The sequence below is a fragment of the Coffea arabica genome, chromosome 11e (assembly GCF_036785885.1).
Source record: "Coffea arabica cultivar ET-39 chromosome 11e, Coffea Arabica ET-39 HiFi, whole genome shotgun sequence".
Lineage (NCBI taxonomy): Eukaryota > Viridiplantae > Streptophyta > Magnoliopsida > Gentianales > Rubiaceae > Coffea > Coffea arabica.
This window is the reverse complement of record NC_092331.1, coordinates 42,520,476-42,544,654: the sequence shown is the minus strand read 5'-3', so window position 1 is coordinate 42,544,654 and position 24,179 is coordinate 42,520,476. Positions and strand designations below refer to the sequence as shown.

Below are 24,179 nucleotides of genomic sequence, written 5' to 3'. Positions count from 1 at the left end.
ATTGGTTGAAAGACAATATTACTAAGTGTGTTTACTCTGGAGTTGAGCTGGTACCATAAAATACATAAACAAGATATACGTGGAATGCAACCCAAGTCAATAAAATGCCATGCAACCAAGTGAACTCAAAATATACATAAAGCAAGTTTACATGGAATGCAACTAGGTTTCCTGTAGCATTCAGATTTCCGAAATTCACATGAGCATTTACTCCTGATACAAAATAATTCTATCAATTTCTAAACAAAAATACATCCAATGATCTACATATTTTCAAAACATGAAATATCCAGTGAGTAATTGGAATCATCTCCAATTTCCAAAACTAGCTTATATCTTCAAAAGTATTTCGAACATCTGATAACATGCTCATGTAGACAAAAGTGGCTAAAATCCATTCATCAGTTTGTTCAAAATATTCCTACGCCTTTCCGATAGGCACCCAAAGAAACTTCTTACTTTCTCGGTGTTTTGACAAAGGAACACATAATAATCATCAATCAGGTCTGTCTCAACTCCAATATTAACAAGTTCATCATAAATCTCTTTCTCTGAATATACCCGTGGCCTAGATTTTTCAAGAATAGTATTACCTTCTCTTAGTGCATCAGCAACATTGTGAAGTGCACCCTTCAAACTTTCAAATTCTTCATCACATGTGACTTTTCTTTTCTTACCTTGTGTTGCTATTGTACCTTGAGATTGTTTGTTGTTACATGCCTTTGATCGTTGTGCATCCAACTCCTTACTTGAATTATTGAAGTTCTCTAGACTGATCTCATTTTGACATAGCATGTCGTCAATCTCAATAATACTTTCAAACTGCACTCCATTTGGTTCATTCATCCAACGCATACGTTTCTCTTTCGCTGTTTCAGCACCCTGTCCTGTTGCCCTATCTTTAGCAAAAAGTTCTTCTAAGCTGTCATAATGGTTGATAACTTTAGTCTTCCACCTTATAGCTTCAGGTTTTTCCTAAGAACATGAAAGAAATTTGAAAAACAAGCATCATTTCAATGATAAAATAAAAAGCAATAAAGAAAGTAAAACTGTCAAGCTAGCATATACCTGTAGAAGTTGTTCCCAAACTTCAGGTTCAGCGTACCAAGTTTTTGTGAATGGATTCCAAGAAAAACCACTCAATTTTCCATTTCTAAAGAAATCATAGGACTCCTTGAAGTGTTCCTTGAGTGTCTTCAATCGATTCTTCAAATGGCTTTTGGTAAATTCTATTCCAAGTTTCTCCTTCAACTCATTGATAATATTATTGTATGCAGTTGGTGTAAAAGTTCCGTCCACACAAAATCCTTTATAATGCTGATCCAAAAGGGCTTGAATGAAGACTTCATCCATTACTAAAGTCCATTTCATGTTTTCCTTCATAATGCTTGGATCTTTCTTCATGTTTTTCAAGTACACAAACTATATTTGTAAAAGAAAACATAACAAGAACAGAATTTATGTACGTGCAAAATAACAGTTTTATATTAATTCTATTATGAATACATGGTTCTATAGATCCAAAAACATACAAAATCATTTTAGACAAAAGAAGATTCATGTGGCAACTTGCATTTATAAACTCACACTACTAATATAAGAGTACAAGTTAACAAAAGAAGGATCACATGACCACTTAAACAAAAGAAATTAGCATCAAGTCAAGTTATCATAGTATATAATCATTACACATTTGCATTGCTATTTCATTCCTTAAACTCTCTCCTTGAGCATGATCTTTTTCAGCAGATATATCGCCACTTTCTTCCTCCGATGGAGATTGACGTGCCAATTCCTCATCCACTTCATTAATGTACTCCAAGTCAGGATCAAACTCCATGAGAAAATTATGTAATATACAACAAGCAAGCACAATTTGTGATTGTATTTCAACACTATAAGTTGGTTGAGTATCTCCAATGATTGGAAACCGTTTTTTCAAGACACCAAATGCTCTCTCAATTGCATTACGCAATGATGAATGTCGCAAATTGAATAGTTCTCGAAAGTTTTGCGGTTGTTGACTTGAGTATTCCTTCAAGTGATACCTTACATTTCTATAAGGTGTAAGAAGTCCCCTTCTCAACATGAATCCAGCATCAACAAGATAATATTTACCTATACAAATATCAAATAGTTACTACTTAATTAAATGCACTAAGAATAATTAACTAAGTATTACCATTAGGAATGATTAATTTATCTTCTCTAGTGAGCGCATTTTTTATGATTCTCGAATCCGATGCAGTTCCCTCCCAACCGGGTAGAACATATGTGAATCTCATATTCAAAGAACATGCAGCTAGCACATTTTGTGTTGGATGCTCTTTTCTACCACGATATTTTGCCGCATCAATGCTGGACACTTTAACGCGAACATGGGTTCCATCAATTGCACCCACACAATCCTGATAGTTATACACTATGTTAAAATATAATTTCTATATGAATTTACAATTTTTAAAATAAGGTGTCGAAAAATTGATATCACCTTAAAATATGGATAAAATCTTGCACTATTAAGTATTTCCGGAGGAACTTGTTCTCCCGTAGGCTGGTGAAGAAATTGATCCTCCAATGCTATAACTGCTCATAAAACTCGATGAAAATGACGACTAACAGTTTCTCCGGAATGACGATAAAAGTATGACATTGTGATATTTTTTGAGGGAATTGCTAATATATGGAGAAATTTAACAACTTGCTCTTGCACCATGGCTCTTTGAGTAGGTTGTAGACCACCATGTGTTTGCAATAAGTCACATAAGTGCCTAAAAGTTTCTGGCCCCATACGGATAACCTTACTCAAATATCCATTTGTACTAAGTTGCATCAATAATTCCTCTCGTACTAAATGACATTGTGCAGACCGATATCCAATGGGTCGATCGACATAACTTGCATGACTTAATTTTCGAGCAATTATCATCCTTATTACATGACAAACAATTTCAGTAGCAACCAATTGTCGTTTCCTTTGTTGAATGTCAAATTCTCCATCGACTTCATTTTGTTCCTTATCCATCTAAAAAGATTTGTATTAGGATACTAAATTTACGAATGAATAGATAATTAAAAAATAGATTTTATTTATTTACAAAGGTTATGGCATCATTATCAAGTACAATGCTAAAACTCTAAATATCAAGTACAATGCTAAAACTCTAAATATCAATAGAAAAAGGAGTTCTCTAATAGTAATGTTTTTAAAGTGTTGACATAATCTATAGTAAATAATAAGAATAATGTAACATCCTAATACATAAAAGATGTTTTTAAATGAAGGTATTGAGACATAAATACTATTTTGTCTATTCAAACTTTATTGAAAAATTCTTCTTGCTCTAAATGAAGTTGATCAAGCAATATAAATGACGGTCAGTCCTAGGTTCAGTTCATACATTGCATAGAGAGAGAGAGAGAGAGAGAGAGATGCTTGTGCATTGTGTCTCTGTGTTTGGGCAGGCTACAGAGAGTTGGGGTCTCGGTATGGCTTGGTTTGGCTACATGTCAAGAACCAATATCAAGAAAAGTAATGTGGTGCCTTTGAAGATGTAATGTTCCCTTGGGATTTTGCACGTACATAATTTGTATGACCATTATAGCACTCAATTCTTGTGAAACTTTTTTTTTGCACCGTGAGTATCTATTAACAATGTAGGATTCAAAGTTTTTTTTTTTTATCTACTATATTGTATACTTGATTAATTTATTTGTAATAACAGAGCAAGGTATGAAAATTTAAAGAATGTGTCAAGTTTGTCGAACTCTGTGGGTTTGAGATAATTGAATTCCAAATTTTTGTACCTGCCTAAAGACAAAGTTTACATGGCCAGACTTGCAGAAGCTTCGGCAGTTTTAAACTTTACTATTACCAATCCTTACTTTGGACTGTTTTCAAGGCAATTTAAGGCTTATTATATACCCAGGATCGTAACTTGAGCAGGGACAAGCATGAAACCTCTTGGGGATGATGAATAAGGAGATCTCTAATTTTGTTTTTGAACATCAGCCTCCATTCAAAACAATACTTCTAGTATTACTATCTTTGTAATCATTTCAAAGAAACATGCATTATTACAATAAAAGAGGCTAACATATTGTTTATGGACTCTGTGTTGATCATTTTACACTTTGAAGCTTACACAAGCAAATAAACAAACAGAATGTATGCATTTAAATTTCATATTCATGTATCACCACCGAAACTTACATGTACCATAACCATGCAAGATATAATCACAAATCAATAATATAAAGATCAAGATTTCCCGCAGACAAGAATTTTATACAGAAAGTGAACAAAAAAATTTAGAATATAAACAATAACAATCTACACAAAAAAATGCTTTTCCATAATTTTCTAAAGAAGATTGAGCAAAGAAAGAAAGAAAGAAGAGATTGAGTCAAAGAAATACCTGTTATTGAATTGTGGGTGTTGAACGGAAGAAAGCCAAGTGAATCCAGTTGGAAGTATTGAAAGTAAAAGCTGAGAAAAAGATGAATCGGTGGTTTTACAAATGACCTTTAGGATATATTGGGAATAATAAATTTTTGTATCAGCTTTTAAGGGACAAAAATGTCATATTAAAAATACCTTTTGCCGCCTAACAAGTTTCCGTCCATTTCTTCCCACTTTTGGGCGGAAAAATTTTCATCAATTCGAAGGGGTCCTATCCGTTCATTTCCCTTCTCTTCTGTCCATATTAAAACTCCCAAATGAAGGAAATGGTACGGCTTTCTCTCTGGTCACTTTCTTTTCTGTCCTTTTCTCTCCATCCAAAGGAAGCCTAAGTGTGGAAGCCCCCTTGCCAAGTAGGTATAGTCGTCCTCCACGTGGCGAGACAGGATTGGCGCAATGGTGACGTGGTGTCAATCATATAGACTAAGTGTGGAAGCTGGCGCGAATTGATTGGTTGTCAATTGTGCTTGTTGTACCTGATTCTTCCTCTCCTTCGTTCGTTGTCTCGTCTTTCCTTCCTACTGTTTAGTTCTACTGTAGTTTTCTGCAGGTGTTCGGTTGAGGTCGTCAACTACCTCTCTGTCCGCTCATCAGGCTCCTTTCTACCAGCTCTAACCTGCTTCTTTCTTTTTTTTTTCTCCTTCTTTCTCCGCCACATATTGGTGTTGTTTCCACTCCAAATTTTATCTTTCTCGCACCTGATTTTCCCTCTCCTCTCTCCTTTCTTCGTCTTTCCTTTCGTTTGTTTTTGCTACTGTGTTGCTTTCTCCCTGCTTCTTTTTCCATTTTCCTCCACATCCTGAGGCTGCTCCCATTCAAAAATTACTGTCTCTTCGCAGTCCTTGCACGTCTTCCCCACCTTCTCTTTGATCTTTCCTTCTGGAGGATTAGGTGGCTATCATCATGAAGCATGTTGCTTCTCCTCGTTATTTCTCCCCACAATCAGGTATTTGGTATGTTGGTTCCTGTTTCGCTGTTGCTGCGGCTCCTCATTCTTACCCATTCCATGGTGTCCGGTGAGCTCTCATGCTCTTTTATTGATCTATTTTACTCTTACTTCCACATTTCCCCCTTTTCTCCTGTTCACCGACCTCTGGTTTAGGTTTTCTTTTTTCACCGATTGTTGGCCATTACAGCTCCAATCAATCAAATCCTCTTGGTTAGAAATAGTTGAGCTTAATTTTGTTTGCAGATAAGGATCATATATCTTAATTTTGTTTGCACATTTCCCCCTTGAATTGTTGCTGAATCAGTGTGTATTTCCCTTTTGTTTCTCTTTTTCTTATTACCTTTTATATGCTGCTCTTACCCTGCTGCTTCTATACACTTGTAGCCTTTTTACTTTCTTTTTCCATAATTTATTTATTGTTGCCTGTGCCTTTGTAGAGCTATTTCTCGTTCTATCATAAGTTTTCCTTTGGTCAGCTTTTTTACTTTCGATTCTGTGAGGACACGGCAAATTATCTTATATTTTATTTTATTTCTTTGAATGCATTTTCTTTACTTTAAATTATCGCCTTAATTTTCTCGATATTTTTATAAGTGAGTCAAGTTTTAAAATCATTTTCTTGGTATAAGTTAGTTCATGTTAAGTTTGAATTGCATTATGGACGTGGGACCCGCTAATGCGGTGTGTGTGATAAATTTTTGAAGATTAGAAGGAGTTTTGTACAAAGGGATATAATTTTATAAGGTGCTAAGGGATAATTAAAGGTTGACTAGATGTTTTAGTAATTGGAAGACAATAGGATGAGGATTAACCTTGGAAGGACAATTATCACAAAATCCATGAAACTTTGACCTTGACTTGGACTATTCTTAGCCTTTAAGTAAAAGAAAATTTGACCAAAAATTTCATTCCCTTTTCTTTCCTCTTGGCCGACCTATTGGAGAAGAAAAGGAGAGAAAATAAACTCCATTTCCAACCTAGAAATTCTTGCTTGAATCTTGAGATTTCACCATAAGTTTGCAATCCAATCCATAGGAAGTAACTTCAAAAAATGAGGAAGACCTTGGGTGGAGGAATTTGGGGAAAAAGAAAACTTTGATTGCTCTTCTTCATAGGATTAAAGGTAATCATGGCTTGAAACCATTTCTTCTCTTTTAACTTGCATATGAGTAGTTTTAGGGTTTGATTTTGGTAGTTTTCATGAGAAATTTCATAGTTTGTGTAGTGATTTGAAAATTACAGCTTTTATGGTGAAATTTCAGCCCTTATATGATGCTTGAGCTTGGCCATGTGAATCATCTAGTTTTTGTATGTTAGTTTGACTTACTTAAGAAAAATTTCAGTTTGTAGTTGAAATTTCAGCTTAGGGTTTACAAAATTTAGCTTTATTGTGGTTAATATTTGAGCTATAAACTTGCTATATTTGGATGATTTTGTGGCCTTAAACAAGTGTATTGATAGCTTATGACTTGTGGTTGTGATTGAAGTTAAATTGAGATGAAATTTGGTGTTGAGTTTGGATGGAAAAGTAAAGAAAACAAGGGAAGGTGCTGCTGAAAATTTTTCGCAGGGAACCTTAAGCAGTCTGGGGAAATCTGTTATATCTTGGTGTAGAAAATTCAGAATTTGGTTCCGTTTTTGAGTTTGAAACTAGATTCAGGGTACTTTCAACCGTGAAAATGTCATAATTTTTCTCAATTCCTATGAATATCTATGATTTTTAAAATTGATTGAATTTCCATACATGTTCTGTCCTTTGACTGGATGAAGCAGCAACTTGAGGTTGGAATTTGACTGACTTGTGGATAGAATCTTACAAAGGTGTCTTCTGGGAAATTTTAATCCTGAGTCTATTTTCCAATGGTATAAAGTTTATAAATATTGGACTTAAGAAGCTTGAGATATGTTTTTTCAAATAGTATCACACAAAACTGAAAAAATTCTATTTTCCTAGAACTGTTCTTACTTTCATTTCCAACTTTAAGATTGGAGTTAGAAAACTATTTTGATTTTGGTTTATGAGTGGAATTGAGGTTTAAATGAAAGGAAATGAAGTTTTGGAAACCTTAATTTCTTCATGTATTTTGGCTTTGTATTGCTAGTCTTTTAATATAGTATATGACCGCAGGACTCGAGAGAGTTCAAGATGACGAACCAGGGTTAAAGTGAAGGGTTGCAATTGATTGGTGAGTGTTCCAACTGTGTGTTACCTGTTCATTGTTGCTAGAAATTGCTAGGTATTTGAATTATCGCCGTTATAGGCAAGTGTGTCCTTTATTGCACTTGACCTAACTCGACTAAACTTTTGATATTCTGTTAAAACATGTACTGGCCGTTTTGCTATAACTAGAATGCGGCCAGAATCCGGCCACTTTCTGGCCGGATTTTCGGCTGGATTCGAGGTAGTGAGAATCAAAAGTTTTTATGTTTTCCCTGACAATCCGGCCAATATTTGACAGGATTTACGGCCGGATTTGCTACCAAAATTTCTGACTTTCTGCAGTTGTTCCTCCAGTTTTCTGATTTGATCAGGTTTTCGCAACCACCCCGTTTTCAACTGTTTAGACTTGAAATACTTGAAATATGATATGCTGAATTTATTTGTGACTTGAACCTATTTAGGCGAGTGTGCTCTTATGTACACTCAATTGACCTGATATGACGAAACAATTGATATCTCATTTACGCATGAACAAGTAATTTGATTTGTATATGACCTGTATATTGACTTGAAATACTTGAGAATGTGAAGTGTTGGACATTACTTGTGACTTGATTATTGGCGAGGCGAGTGTTTCCTTATTCGCCCTCGACCTCCATGAACTTGAATTAATTGATTCTGCATGCGGACTTGCATGTTTATGTGTATGTTTGTAGACCGGCTACATTCTTCTTTTAGCGGTTGAACTGTAGACCAACTGCATTTCTCTTGTGGCGGTTGAATAGTAGACCGGCTACATCTTTCTTGTAGCGATTGAATTGTAGATCAGTTACATTTCTCTTGTAGTGGTTGAACTGGGTTTTGGATCTTATCCGAGATGTCAGGTAAGTGGAATCTAGGGTTACTCATGCGTATGCGTGAATGTAAGTCGGTAACGGCTGAATCGAGCTCTCGTTGGACCTCTTGCTTTAGACCAGGCTCAGAGCAGTCGGGTAAGTTAAAAAATCTTGGGTAAAGGACAAGTTCCTAACCTGTTTATTCTGGACTGGAATTCATCACTTGATCACTGATATTACTGAATACGGAGTGTTAAGTGACAATTAACGTCTCCAATCATTTACTGCATAAGCGTTGGATAACAGCCCATGACTCCACTCTTGAATATCTGAATACTTGGGGCTATAAGCCAGATCTTGATGTCGCGCCCCATTTTTAAAATGCAAAATAAAGTGTTTTATAAAAAATGGATTTTTAATTAATTTTTGATTTGAAAAAATGAGTTTTTTTTTGTTTTTTTAGAAAAATGAATAAAGAAATGGGCCTAAATGGGACTTAAAAGTATGACGATTTTGACCCCAAAATAATAGTTTAAAAAGGATTTTTAATAAAAAAATAGGAGCCGCCACTTGGAATTGAGTTAAGGTGTACCAAGTCATCTAAAAATGAATTTTTTAAAGAAAAAGTAGAGAAAACCCTTTTTAAACGATTCCAAATCCTCAAAAATCAGAGAAAAGTGTTCGGGAGTCACATTTGAAGAAAGGGAAGGTAAGGATAAAATCCAAAGTACCCTTTCAACCTAACCTAGAGCTAGTTGCGTGATTTAGTCAAAAAAAATCTACTTATTTTAACCTAAAAATTTATCACATTTGGATGTCACTATATGAATGCAATCCTAGACCTAATGTATATCGAAAGGGTTAATATGTCTCTTCAAAGTTTGATTGGTGTAAATCACATTAATTGCGACACCCAAGAGTGACTCTTTGAAGAGGCCACGAACATGTAAAAATATGAGACTCGAAGGAAAGAAAAGAAAATGGTAATATACAAATATATATACATGACCTAAAGGAATGCATCATAATGAGTGCGGGGGGCTAAAATTCGTGACTAAATTTTCCCTTTTATAGAGGGAATACGAATGTGCTAACATTAAAAAGTCACACTCGTCCATATCCCATATTCGAGGGGTTATTCATATCTAATCAAGCAAATGATCTAACCTAATTCTAATTTTCTTAAATGAAATGCAAGTCTAATGTTATGTTCCATACATAGGATACGTAATATACATATAGGGAAAATATGGGGTAAGGGATATACGTGATATACATATATACATAATATACGTAATATGCATGAAAATGTGGTGATTATCACACAAATATGATCTAACGCAAGAACGGTCACTAAGAATCTAACGTTGGACTAACCCATGTCTATGAGTTCTCGCTAGCATTGGACTAGTGAGAAATCGGAAAAGGGGCCACAACTAATGTTGGATTGGTGTGGTGATGTGCATTTATTACAATCAAATAAATCATGTAAAACATAATAAAACAAATAAACATATAAATCACATCTAGCATGTAGCACACAAGCATGATATCTAGATGCAAGATCCTAAAAAAGCGAATAACACATAAACACATAAGCATGCAAAACACACAAGACAAATAAAACAAATAAAACCCTAACTATTACATTTGGGGGTTCTAACTACAATCTAAATGGGGTAAAGAATGAAATAAAATAATAACCAAACTATTACAATTTTGGCATTTAATTGTCTTCCAAATAATTACAAATTAAATTAAAATAAATATACAAAATCGAAACAATTAAAGTGACTAAATAAATAAATGAAAATAAAACATTCAAAAATCATGCAATTACACACATAAAATCATGTAGGAGCACATAGGGTCAAGCAAAAATCAAAGTAAAGAGGTAAAGTGTACCTCCCTTGAATTGATGACCTAGGGAAATGAAATTTTACTTATTCACCCTCCAAGACAAAGAAAAAGGTCAAGGTATCACTTTAATTAATAAATAATCACATGAAATGAGAATAAACGCAAAATTGAATCAATCAAAGCACTGAAATAAAAGTAAGCAGCCCATATCCAACAAATTAAAACAAACAAGGATCCAATTGAAAGGATTAAAAAAAGTTTGAAGGGTCAAATCATTATTATTACAAATCTTAAGGGGTTAAGAATTAAAAATCAAAATTAAGTCTAAGGACTTCAAATAAAGCTCAGCAAACCCAATGATGAAACTTATAAACATGAATCGCATACCCATCAAAATATTACCAAAGTCTTTAAATCTTTTATTAAAATCCAAAATAAAATAAAAAATCATACATATATAAAAATATCAAGCCTTAAATTTCATCTTAAAACTCATGAATAATCTGACCAAAGATCATATACCAACATGCCAAAAGCCATTAAGATTTTGAAATGACAAAATTGATCATGTTTTTTCCAAATTTCGAGCCTTAGTGACATAAAAGAAAACTTGAGGGGTTAAAAGGTAATTTTTCTTTTTGATTTGCATGCAAGCTACGTAGAAGAAGCTTTCTTTAACAACATTCCACATGCAATTTCTTTCTGCAACTCTTGATCCTTATCATTCATGCCTTCTTGCACAACAAAGGAAAGGAAGCTATAACATGGTATTCTAACAAGAAAACAATCCCCAACCCTTCAATATAATGGCCAAGCGCATCAACGAAACTACTCAATTTTTTGCCAATGGAGCTTCTAAAACAGGAATGTGCAAGACAGAAGAGAACACCAGTAATGAGAGAAAGAAAAAAAAAACAATTCATGTTTTGCTCAACCAATTCAAATGATTTTTTTTTTTTTTTTGTAGAAACTTTCTACACACAATATACAACATATATCAACCAATTTCACAGTCCAATAACCAACAAATTTTCGAAATTCAAGCAAGACAAGTACAGGACAGATTCGGCCAGTTTCATGCACCAACTTTCCTTCGATTTTCTCTTCATTTCTAACCGTATTCTTTCCATCTAAACACATAACAATCAAAAGCAAGCAATTTACCTCAAGCCAGCTATCAATAGGCCACCTCAAGACCTCTACCTAAAGATTAAAGTAAGAATTTAAACTCCTCAAGTCCGCTACCTAGATTCATGCATAGGGTTCAAACCCTTGCTCAACCAACCGTAAATCTTGCATTAAATGGAGAGATTCAAAGTTGATGATGGCTACCTCTTTGTTCTTGAAGAAACCAGAAAATTTTCACTACTAAAGTTCCCGAGAAAACCGCAAGAAGGTGTCCTCCTCCAAGCTAAAGTTGCTCTCCAAGTGATATGTGAGTTGTATGAGAAATTTGAGGTGAAATGGTAGCAAGAATTTGGAGTAAAAATGGTGAGCTTTCTTCCTTCTTCCCTTGTTGTTTTTGGCTGGCCAAGATGAGAGAGAAAAGAGAGGTTTGTTGTGTGAATCTTCCTTTGAAAGATTGAGGGATTTGTGGCCAAAATTTGTGCAAAAGTCAACTCTTAATAGTGTCGCGCACGGGTATCGTACCACCGTTTTCTCTCTCGTTTGTTATACTAGTGCACTAATCCTCCAATGTAGTTCCTTCAACACTCTAATTATTCACTCTTAGTAGTCCAGTATAAGTTTCTTAAATCTCCACATAACTGTTCCGGCTCGATTTACGTGAACTTCCGATTCACGCGTGATAAAGCGATACTTACGGGTAATTCACGCCACTAAAATATAATTAACTAACTCTAGGGCAGATAACGTATAAAATGACTAAATTAAGAATGAAAACCTGAGTCCTCAAATCTCCAAAATCATTGCACTCTCGGATCGAATATTGCCTCGAAAAACATGTCTTTGCTACTTCTCGATAAACGAGCCGTAGAAAAATTAAATTCGTGAACGGAACATTTTAAAAATATAAAAGAGATATTTTTGCATACAATGGGTTTTAAAATGAATGAAATAAATTATTCGGAGTAAACAGGTAAATAAATAATTAATTAAGCCATTAAAATAATATAAAAGTAAGAAAATAAAATCCGGGTCCTCACAATATCTCCCAAAAAGCTTTCCATTTGGTTGTGTTTAAGTGGAGTGAAAGTGAGGAAGAAATCTAGAATTTTTCTTGTCAGGAGACCCCAATCAGTGTTCACATTTTTTATCATAACTTTCTGTCTGGGAGTTGAAATCGACTGCTGTTTGTGGCATCCGAAACTAGACTCCGAGAGCTTTTCGTCGGTATAAAAATACATCTCCTAACTCGTTCCCTATGAGCCGTAGTGAACTGGCAAAGATGACTGAAATTCTTCACTGAATTCATCTGAGAAACAGTCTTAGCTGCAGTTCGTAGCTCAATTTTACCAATCTTGCAAAACGAATTTTAAGACAGTTCCTTCTAGCGAATTGTAGCCTTTTGAGTCTAGTTTTCAACGCCACAAACCAAACTAAATTTTAAGTTTTGTAGCTCTAGATATGATCGGATTTTGAAACTCTGTCTAGTACGTCAGAACTGGAATTTTCGTAAACAATTCCAAAATTCAGTTTCCTTAGAACTATGGTATCTTGGTGTAGAAAGATCCGAATTGAGTTCTATGTATTGCATTTGAAAATAGGTTTGGAGTTTTAATTGTGGTATAAATTTCAAGAGCTGATTCCATTTCTACGAATTTTGCCGAATTTCCAAACTTCACTGAATTTGCAAGCCTGTTTTGCTCTGTCCTATCTCGAACAGTGGCTTTCAACTAAAATTTCAATGACGTCGAATTGGATTCTGAGAAAAGTGTCTTCTAGAAAGTTTTAGTGCTTTAAGTCTAGTTTTCAACGGTATAAAGTTTTCAATTTTTAGACTTACGAAACTCGAGATACGATTTTTCTAAGTAGTGCCACTCTAACCTGGAAATTTTCTGTTTTCCAACAAATACTCCTTTTAAGAACTTTCCACCTTCCTTTGCGATTGTTGGACTATTTAGGTGTAATTTCGTGGTTGAATACACGGTTCCTTTGGAACTTTAAACTTTCATTTCAAATCTTGGTTTCCGAAGGTTAAACCTTTCTTGATGCATTTTCTTGGTCATATAACTTCCTCGATTTATAGCACCTCTCTTCATACTTGAATTAGGCATTTCAACCCCTATTCTTATGGTCTCGATTTCCATGAGTTTGAATTCTAAAAGGGGAATGTTTTGACTAGAGTAATTCTTGGTGAATTGAACCAGTTTTATACTTGAACCTTGGAACCTTAACCTTGACATTTACTTTGAATATGAGTGGAGTTTTGGACGAGTTTGGACTCCATTAGTTTGAAAATGTGAACGTTCTTTATATTTTAACTTTTGGGTCATGAGATTTGAAGTTTTGGGAGATGAAAACCATTTACCATTTTTCTCGATTTTCGTGCCGAAAGTGAAAATGGTAATTTCTTTTAGAATTGAGGTTTACTTACCACGACATGAATCAAAAACGACTTTTGAGTTCTCTTTGATCATTATTTCAATGATTTAGCGAGAAAAACTCCTTTAACTTGATTCGAACTTGTGACCTTAAACCTTCATTTGTGAATCTCGATTTTCAATGAAATAAACCTTTTTGATGCATTATCCTAGTTCTAGGCAAATGAACTTTCTTCTTTGTATGCTCAATGACCTAGGGTATCCGCGAGTGATGGTTGATTAATATTTCTTCAGATGCTCAAAAGGGATTCGAAAGGAATTCCGGCGAGGAACTTTAAAGGAATTTCTTGCTCACTTGCTTTTGAAATTGGTGAGTGTCAAGTGCATATTAAATGCTGATGTGATTTAAATGTTATTTGTACAAGTGTTATACATGATACATGAATTTGCCGTGGCGAGGGTGTACTTTATCGCTCTCGTCCTCTCTCTTTTTGATTACATGTTAATTGTTACATGAATATATATGACTTGCACTTATACATGAACATGTTTTAAGTCGTGAGCACTGAGCAGCTTGAAGTATCATGCCCTATTTGGGTAGGGTGTACCGCTCACCCCAACCCAGTGCTATGATCGACTCAAAGTCGATTGGAGCGTTGTCTCGTCGACCAAATATACGTGTGGGGACGCCCGAACCCATCGGCTAACCTTGTAACTCGAGCCGGCAAGGATTTGGTTGAGAAGTTTGGTGAACCTTGGGAAATAATAGCTTGATCTTTTGAGATCTCGCTTGGCATATTCGAATAGTATCGCCACCCCTTACATGTTTGGTTCCAGATCCGAGTGGGTGTTATGTTGGATGGAGCAAGTAAGTGGAGCACTACGGTCGTGTTACTACTCGGGTTGATGGAGGGTCAACCCCCGAAGGCTCAATTGATCGAGACGTGGAAATAGCTCCTGAGAGTTCCTGTATCCTTCTTGTGTGTTAAATTCCTACTTGTGCACTTAAATAAAATGTCGTGTTTAAAGTTGCTTTTAAGTATGTTATTTGATTGATTGGTATTACTTGCTTGCCTGTTTCTTTTTTTGGCCTCACTGAGCGTTCGCGCATTCCATTAAGTTTGTTTTCCTTAACAAACTTTAGAGGTGGATTGGTGGTTCTAGACTAGCGACTTGGTGGATACTAGTATACTATTTGTATGAACTTTTAATGGCTCTTTAAGTGTAATTTTATTATTGTTGGTGGGTGAATTGTAATAGTAACTTTTAGCTTTGAAATTATGGCTTGTATATTCGAAGTACTTTTATTTAAGTCGATGGTTGTTTTGGTGGCTCTATATTAAACTTGAACGAGTGCTTGAGTCCTGACGAGAATTGGGCAGGCGTTCAACTGATACCCTAGGGTTCGCCCTAGGGAGAGGTGAGGGCGACACAGTTGGTTTCAGAGCGCTAGGTTGAAATACCTGGAATAGGGTTAGAAGTTCTTAGTCGTGAACTTTTGGTCATAGAAACCCGTAGTAGACCTTAGGTTAAATTCTTAAATGATAGGTGAATGTAAAGACCTAACCTTAGTTGTGGGTTAATTGTAGGTTATGGAAGGAAATGATGGAGATAGGTCACCTCTGAGGCACCTTCCAGCAATTCGTTATCGAGAGAGGCCTTGGGGTCCTCTTTGGCAGTGGACCCCAGTTCGTCGAACTAGGTCTTCACGTGATTGTTGGAGGACTTATTCGTACCCTAACGAAGTGGTACTAGCGGTAAATGATGATCGGAAGTGGTTATCAGAGGAAATTAGGGTAGTTCGAGAGAATAATCTAGGACTGAGGGCGAATGTGGATGTCCAAACTGCTAGAGCTCATGAACTGGAAACGGATGTACTTGAGGAGCGGAAAAAAGGCTGAGGCTCTTCGTGAGCAGTTTCAGGAGGTTAAATGCGAACTTGTTAGGGTAGTACATGAAATTAGAGACCGAACTGAGGGAATGATGGCTGAGTGTGTTACCTTGGTCGAACAAGTGGTGGATGACAAGATACTCGACGAGGGACATGAGGTAGGAACTCCTAGTGCTGAAGATGAAAATATTCCTATTGAAATAGCAGAGACTTCTGGCTCCGCCAATCACTAAGCTAATGATTTAGTTTACTTCAGTAGTTTGTGTCTAGGCTAGTCGGGGTGGTGCTTGTTCAAAGACTATTGTATTTTGTTTAACTATGCTTCCTATCTTTTGAAGCACTTGAACGTTACTTATGAGATGCTTGACTTTATTGCTCTATGACTTCTAATCTATGCTATGGGTTGTGCATATTTGCAATTATTTTGGTGTCTTTCCTATTTATTTTTTTTGTTTTGCATGATTAAAGTGTTATTTAAACTTCGCTTATATACATTTATTTTACGTTATGCCTTTAGAAAATATTAAATTTGTAGGCAGCCGAAGAAGTGGAAGGGGCCGAGGGCGAGGGGTTAGGTAAACCCAAGTTCAAGGGGATGATTAGGGATTGGCAATTAGACCGAACCAAGGACAAGGAAATGAAGGGGATAACCAAGTAGCTACTGCTATTAACCGTATGACTGATATCTTAGCACGGTTAGTTGAGCGCCAAGACCTTGAGCCAATCAACCAATTTAGGAACCAAGAGAGGGGTGAGGATAGAGTTTTAGAGCGATTCTTGAAGTTCGCCCCACCTATGTTTCACGGAGGGTTTGATCTCGAAATAGTAGAAAATTGATTTAAGAGGATAATAAGGCACTAGTGAGAGTAAGAGGTTAGTGATTCTTCTTTAGCAACTTTGTAAGTGAGTATTGGAGAGTGAGTTAGGGTGTGAAACTTTTATATTAAGGAATATGATTCTGTATCTTGTTATATGTATAAGTGATGATAGTAATCCTTGTGGAGACTCAAGAGCTCGTGCATATTAAGCAGAGATTAGTAAGATTTATACTCTGGGATAACCTGTAAGCAAAAGAACGGAAGAATAATATGGCTAGAGTTTTTCATTGTGAATAGTTACTTATTTTGATTCTCCGATTTGCCGACAGGCTAACATTTGATTTGAGCCAAAAGGGTAAATTTGAGAATATTACTGTGAGATCCACCTTGTTAGAGAGAATCAAAGAAGCTAAAAAAGGAGACCCTATAAGGTTATTGAACGTGTAGGAAGCGTAGCTTACAAGTTGGAATTGCCTTTGAATTTGTCCAAAATTCATAATGTCTTCCATGTCTCCATACTTAAGAAATATCATCCTGACCCGTCTCATGTGTTACGACCAGAAGAAGTAGAGATTGATGAAAATTTGTCACTTGAGGGAAGGCCAGTAGAGATTTTAGATCAAAAAGTGAAAGAGTTAGGACGCAAGCAAATTCCTCTAGTGAAGGTTTTATGGAGAAATCATGGAATGAAGGAAGCGACTTGGGAAGTAGAAGAGGAGATTTGAAAGAAGTACTCAAAATTATACCTAAATCAATGTATGAATTTCGATGACGAAATTCTTTTAGGGAGGGAAGGATGTGAGAACTCGAATTTTTATTTTACTTATTTTTATTTTATTTTACTGGCTTATTTAATTATCTATTTATCTGTTTACTCCGAATAATTTATTTCATACATTTTAAATCCATTTGCATGGAACAATGTCTCATTTATATTTTTAAAACGTTTCGTTAGCGAATTTAATTTTTCTGCTGCTCGTTTAGCGAGAAATAGTGAATGCACATTGTTCGGGGTAAATTCGATCCGAGAGTGCAATAATCTTGGAGAACTAAGGATGATTAATAGTAGACTAAGAAAAGTTAATTGAGAGATTAGATGTGAATGAGTAAGTTAAGCTCAATTAGGAGCACTAATTGCACACTAATCGGTTGTTGACTTTTGAGCACTATGACCACCTTTATGTCCATCCTTCTTACACACTATCACATCACTCACCTACCAACCAAAACCCCTTCCTTCTTCCTTTTGCTTGGCCGACTTTCCCCTACCCATTTCCCCTAAAAAATTTCAGATTTTGTCTTCCATTTTTGCTCCACAAAAGCTCTCCAAATTTGCTTCTTGTCTTGGGTCTTCATACAAGCTTGGAAGGTGACTTGATCAAGGAAGAAACTTGGTGATTTAAGAACTCAAATCCTAGTGTTTAGTCTTCATGTTGGCAGCAAGGTAATCATCCAAGAAACCTTCAACTTTTCCTCTCAAATCTTAGTAGTAAGTTAGTTTAGTTAGTTTAGTTGTTGGGTTGTTGATGGATTCACAAGAACCTTGACATTAGATAGTGGACTTGAGGTGGCTTGATAGGTAGAGACCTTGAGAATTTTGTGTATTTATTTGCTTGTTTGTTACTTGCTTTGATGAAATATGGTGTAGTTGGAGTTGGAAAAGTTGGAAAGAAAGTTAGAGGAATGAAAGTGCATGCTGTCCGATTTTTGTCTTGTTGAAACCTTCATGTTAATTTCGAATTTTTAATGTTATTTTGGTACAATAATGCTTGATACATGTTGATGGTTATGTGTATGAAATATCTTCCAAAAAACTTTCCATTTGGTTGTGTTTAAGTGGAGTGAAAGTGAGGAAGAAATCTAGAATTTTTCTTGTCAGGAGACCCCAATCAGTGTTCACATTTTTTCTCATAACATTCTGTCTGGGAGTTGAAATTGAGTTCTGTTAGTGGCATCCGAAACTAGACTCCGAGATCTTTCCGTCGGTATAAAATACATCTCCTAACTCGTTTTCTATGAGCTGTAGTGAACCGGCAAAGATGACTGAAATTCTTCACTGAATTCATCCGAGAAACAGTCTTAGTTGCAGTTTGTAGCTCAATTTTGCCAATCTTACAAAATGAATTTTAAGACAGTTCCTTCTACCGAATTGTAGTCTTTTGAATCTAGTTTTCAACGCCGCAAACCAAACTAAATTTTGAGTTGTGTAGCTCTAGATATGATCGGATTTTGAAACTCTGTCTAGTACGTCAGAACTGGAATTTTTGTAAACAGGTTCCAAAATTCAGTTTCCTTAGAACTGTGGTATCTTGGTGTAGAAAGATCCGAATTGAGTTCTATGTATTGCATTTGAAACTAGGTTTGGAGTTTTAATTGTGGTATAAATTTCAAGAGCTGATTCCATTTCTACGAATTTTGCCGAATTTCCAAACTTCACTGAATTTGCAAGCCTGTTTTGCTCTGTCCTATCTAGAACAGTGGCTTTCAACTAAAATTTCAATGACGTCGAATTGGATTCTGAGAAAAGTATCTTCTAGAAAGTTTTAGTACTTTAAGTCTAGTTTTCAACGGTATAAAGTTTTCAATTTTTAGACTTACGAAACTCGAGATACGATTTTTCTAAGTAGTGCCGCTCTAACCTGGAAATTTTCTGTTTTCCAACAAATACTCCTTTTAAGAACTTTCCACCATCCTTTGCGATTGTTGGACTATTTAGGTGTAATTTCGTGGTTGAATACACGGTTCCTTTGGAACTTTAAACTTTTATTTCAAATCTTGGTTTCCGAAGGTTAAACCTTTCTTGATGCATTTTCTTGGTCATATAACTTCCTCGATTTATAGCACCTCTCTTCATACTTGAATTAGGCATTTCAACCCCTATTCTTATGGTCTCGATTTCCATGAGTTTGAATTCTAAAAGGGGAATGTTTTGACTAGAGTAATTCTTGGTGAATTGAACCAGTTTTATACTTGAACCTTGGAACCTTAACCTTGACATTTACTTTGAATATGAGTGGAGTTTTGGACGAGTTTGGACTCCATTAGTTTAAAAATGTGAACGTTCTTTATATTTTAACTTTTGGGTCATGAGATTTGAAGTTTTGGGAGATGAAAACCATTTACCCTTTTTCTCGATTTTCGTGCCGAAAGTGAAAATGGTAATTTCTTTTAGAATTGAGATTTACTTACCACGACATGAATCAAAAACGACTTTTGAGTTCTCTTTGAGCATTATTTCAATGATTTAGCGAGAAAAACTCCTTTAACTTGATTCGAACTTGTGACCTTAAACCTTCATTTGTGAATCTCGATTTTCAATGAAATAAACCTTTTTGATGCATTATCCTAGTTCTAGGCAAATGAACTTTCTTCTTTGTATGCTCAATGACCTAGGGTATCCGCGAGTGATGGTTGATTAATATTTCTTCAGGTGCTCAAGAGGGATTCGAAAGGAATTCCGGCGAGGAACTTTAAAGGAATTTCTTACTCACTTATTTTTGAAATTGGTGAGTGTCAAGTGCATGTTAAATGGTGATGTGATTTAAATGTTATTTGTACAAGTGCTATACATGATACGTGAATTTGCCGAGGCGAGGGTGTACTTTATCGCCCTCGTCCTCTCTCTTTCTGATTACATGTTAATTGTTACATGAATATATATGACTTGCACTTATACATGAACATGTTTTTAGTCGTGAGCACTAAGCGACTAGAAGTATCACGCCCTTTTTGGGTAGGAGGTACTGCTCACCCCGACCCAGTGCTATGATCGACTCAAAATCGATTGGAGCGTTGTCTCGTTGACCAAATACACGTATGGGGATGCCCCAACCCATCAGCTAACCTTGTAACTCGAGCCGGCAAGGGCTTGGTCGAGAAGCTTGGTGAACCTTGGGAAATAATAGGTTGATCTTTTGAGATCTCGCTTGGCATATTCGAATAGTATCGCCACCCCTTACATGTTTGGTTCCAAATCCGAGTGGTGTTATGTTGGATGGAGGAAGTAAGTGGAGCACTACGGTCGTGTTACTACTCAAGTTGACGGGGGTCAACTCCCGAAGGCTCAATTGATCGAGACGTGAAAATAGCTCCTGAGAGATCCTGTATCCTTCTTGTGTGTTAAATTCCTACTTGTGCATTTAAATGAAATGTCATGTTTAAAGTTGCTTTTAAATATGTTATTTGATTGATTGGTATTCCTTGCTTATCTGTTTCTTTTTTTGGCCTCACTGAGCGTTTGCTCATCCCATTAAGTTTGTTTTCCTTAACAGACTTTGGAGTTGGATTGGTGGTTCTAGACTAACGACTTGGTGGATGCTAGTATACCATTTGTATGAACTTTTAATGGCTCTTTAAATGTAATTTTATTATTGTTGGTGGGTGGATTGTAATCATAACTTTTAACTTTGAAGTTATGGCTTGTCTATTCGAAGTACTTTTATTTAAGTCGATGGTTGTTTTGGTGGCTCTATATTAAGCTTGAACGAGTACGTGAGTCCTGACGAGAGTTGGGCAGGCGTTCCGCTGATACCCCAGGGTTCGGCCTAGAGAGAGGTGGGGGCGTCACATTAGATGAGTATATAGCAAGTTAAGTAGTTGGCTAAAATATTTAGGAAAAGTGGATGATTAATAGTCTAAATACTCTGTGAACTCATTTTTCCAGATAAATACTTCATAATAAAATTAAACACGGACACAATTAAATCTTTTGTGGTCCATAGTCTCTCATCTCGACTATATATCTTAACTATCTTAGTCATTTTTCGCTTAGTTGATACTATGCATGTTGATTTTATCAGATCATGCATGCTGTGACAAGCTAGCTATATTGCACGTATGTCCAGGACTCCAGCATTCAGACAAATGTCCAGACTCTTCTAAAAAAATGAATGTTGTCACCATTTAAGTTTCTATGTGAAGAAGGCTTTGTATATATTATCTTTATGTATCTGTAACCTTACATATTTGCTTTATATATCTTAGAAAATCTCTCGCCGTATAAAGAGTTCCAATTAAATTTCTCAAAATCATATATATTTCTCAAAATCTATCGCAATGCTGGGAGCCCCTTAACAGTTCCCCAACTCAAGGAGATTGTTAATCTCCACTCCCTAGAGGTGGTCTGCTTGTCAGAAACTAAGAATAGGAAATGTTTCATGAATAAAGCTTGGATGAAACTGCAGTATGATAAGCTGTTTGTAGTGGACCCTGTTGGTAGGTCAGGAGGGCTGGCTGTTATGTGGAAGAAAGAATTAGCTATTAGTAAAGTGCTTTTTACTGAGTTTTTGATAGAACTGTAGATTGAAGGAACTGGTTGAAACTCTAAGTGGTGGTTCATCTGTGTGTATGCCAGTAGCATAGAGGCAATCAGAGAGAGACAATGGAACATTATTATAGAAAGAAATGTTTTATAGGGAAAGAACTGGGTGATAGCTGGGGATATGAATGATATTGTCAATAATGATGAGAAGTAGGATGGTATCAGGAGGCCTGAGAGTAGTTTCAGAAAATTCAGGAGTTTCATTAGAGTCAATGAGCTTATAGACATAGGTTTTGAGGGTCTTCCGTGGACATGGTGCAATAACTGGGAGGATGAGGATGAGATTAAGGAAAGGCTGGACAGAATTATGGTCAGTAGAGGGTAGAGAAAGGATTACAGAAAGGCAAAATGTATACATATTCAAAATGAGGCTTTAGACCATTGCATGTTATTGCTTGATACTGAGCCAGGAGGTAGGAAATGGAAGAAGAGGTTCTATTTTGATAGAAATTGGCTCAAAAATCTAGGAGTAGGGGAGGTAGTTAGTAGAGCTTGGAGTAAACAGCAAACTGGTTCAAGATGTTATATACTCCAGCTAAAGATAAAGGAGTGTAGATGGCTCTTCTTGACTGGAATAGGCAGCACAACAGTAATGCTAAGATACAAATCCAGAGTATAAAGTAGGAACTGAGGGAGCTACAAAGGGGTAGTTAGGATGACAAGGGAGAGAGAAGGAGGGAACTGAGATGGAAATTGGCTGAGGCATATAGAAGAGAAGAGGTTTTTTGGGGTTGGTTAAAAGAAGGGGATAAAAACACAAAGTATTTTCATGCCATTGTTGAGGGTAGGAGAAGAAGGAATACCATCTCAGCTTTGCAGAAGAGTGGTGGAGCATGGTGTAAATCTGGGGAGGAGATAGAGGGGTACTTTAAGAGCCTGTTCACTTTTTCTAATCCTCAGCATTTTGACATTGTATTGGAAGGAGTTCCTCAGGTAATTACAAGGCAGATGAACCAAAGACTGGTGAGACCTGTATCTGAAAAGGAAGTCAGGAAAGCGATATTCTCCCTTCATCCGTAAAAAGCACCTGGATCTGATGGTATGACTCCTATCTTCTTTCAACAGTTCTGGAACACCATCAAATTCGATCTTATAAATGCTATTTCTAGCTTCTTTCATTCGGGAAACCTGTTAAGTGCCATTAATAGTACCATGATAACTCTCATTCCAAAAATTGATAACCCTCTTTGTGTATCTCAGTTCATACCAATAAGTTTATGTAATGTGGTTTATAGGATCATCTCTAAGATTCTAGTTAATAGGCTAAAACCTCTATTAAAGCATTGCATCAGTATGAATCAATCTGCCTTTATACCAGGGAGACAGATCATTGATAATATCATGATTGCACATGAGTCAATTCATTGTTTGAACAATATGAGGAGTGGATCTAATGCTTTTATGGCACTAAAACTGGATATGTCAAAGGCATATGATAGAGTAGAATAGCAGTTTGTGATGAAAATGATGGAGAAATGGGCTTCTGTCAAACCTGGATCAGGTGGATCTTAAAATGCATGTCTTCCGTGACTTATTCTTTCAATATAAATGGTGAAAGTAGAGGATTTGTGAAACCAACTAGAGGAATCAGGCAAGGAGATCTCCTGTCCCCTTACCTGTTCCTGCTAGTTACTGAAGGCTTCTCTAACCTGTTGAAAAAAGCAATACAGGAACAAAGGTTGACTGCGTTCAAAGTGGCTCATGCTTGTCCAGCTTTATCTCACATTTTCTTTGCAGATGACACACTTATTTTTTGTAAAGCTAACAAGGAGGAGGCTGAAGAAGTGATGCAGATTTTGAAGCTATATGGGGAAGCCTCGGGACAGATTGTTAACGTGGAGAAATCATCAGTTTTCTTTAGTAAGAATGTAGGGGAGGATAGGAAACTGGAGGTACTGAGTGTGTTGGGGAGCATGAAGTTGGCAAAGCAAAGCAGATACTTGGGCCTCCCTTTGGTAATAGGAAGACCAAAGAGACAGGTGTTTAGTTATATAAAGGAAAAAGTTGTGAGCAGAATGGGAGGATGGAAGGAAAAGCTCTTAAGTCAGGTAGGTAAAGAAGTGATATTGAAGTCAGTAATTTTGCTTCTTCCTACATATGCAATGAGCTGCTGTAAGTTGCCAAAATCTTTATGTAAGGACATCTGTAGAGAAATGGCTAAGTTCTGGTGGGGGGATAGTGAGGAGCTGAAGAAAATTCATTGGATTGAATGGGGGAAACTGTCTGATGTCAAAGGGAAAGGGGGATTGGGTTTCAGGGACCTCCAATGGTTCAATAAAGCTATGTTAGCTAAACAGCTTTGGAGAGTATTGACTAATTCGGGACTGTTGGTTAGTAGGGTGATCAAGGGCAGATATTTCAAGGGTACATCAATATGGA

The 24,179-nt window shown here is 36.2% G+C and overlaps 2 protein-coding genes across 2 annotated transcripts; both read right to left on the bottom strand.

Moving 5' to 3' along the window:
* Window positions 1-295: 295 nt before the first annotated feature.
* LOC140021288 (uncharacterized) lies at window positions 296-1,404 on the bottom strand. Its single transcript, XM_072072053.1, has 2 exons — window positions 1,069-1,404; window positions 296-975 (listed from the first exon to the last, which is right to left on the bottom strand). The coding sequence occupies exons 1-2, from the start codon at window positions 1,402-1,404 to the stop codon at window positions 388-390; spliced, it is 924 nt and encodes a 307-aa protein (XP_071928154.1). The 3' UTR covers window positions 296-387.
* Window positions 1,405-1,560: 156 nt separating this feature from the next.
* Window positions 1,561-4,729, bottom strand: LOC140021046 (uncharacterized). Its single transcript, XM_072071768.1, has 5 exons — window positions 4,598-4,729; window positions 4,419-4,489; window positions 2,492-2,586; window positions 2,183-2,408; window positions 1,561-2,118 (listed from the first exon to the last, which is right to left on the bottom strand). Exons 1-5 carry the CDS (start codon window positions 4,624-4,626, stop codon window positions 1,670-1,672), a joined length of 870 nt encoding a protein of 289 aa, XP_071927869.1. The 5' UTR covers window positions 4,627-4,729; the 3' UTR covers window positions 1,561-1,669.
* Window positions 4,730-24,179: the final 19,450 nt, after the last annotated feature.

What these genes read in the sequence shown, in the direction of transcription:
- LOC140021046 (XM_072071768.1), bottom strand. Translation starts at nt 4,626, where the DNA reads ATGGACGGAAACTTGTTAGGCGGCAAAAG. An exon ending in AACTTGTTAGGCGGCAAAAG is followed by an intron (nt 4,490 to 4,597) that starts GTATTTTTAATA and finishes TCTTTTTCTCAG; the next exon opens with CTTTTACTTTCAATACTTCC. An exon ending in TAAATTAATCATTCCTAATG is followed by an intron (nt 2,119 to 2,182) that starts GTAATACTTAGT and finishes ATATTTGTATAG; the next exon opens with GTAAATATTATCTTGTTGAT.
- LOC140021288 (XM_072072053.1), bottom strand. Translation starts at nt 1,404, where the DNA reads ATGAAGAAAGATCCAAGCATTATGAAGGAAAACATGAAATGGACTTTA. An exon ending in TTTGGGAACAACTTCTACAG is followed by an intron (nt 976 to 1,068) that starts GTATATGCTAGC and finishes TCATGTTCTTAG; the next exon opens with GAAAAACCTGAAGCTATAAG.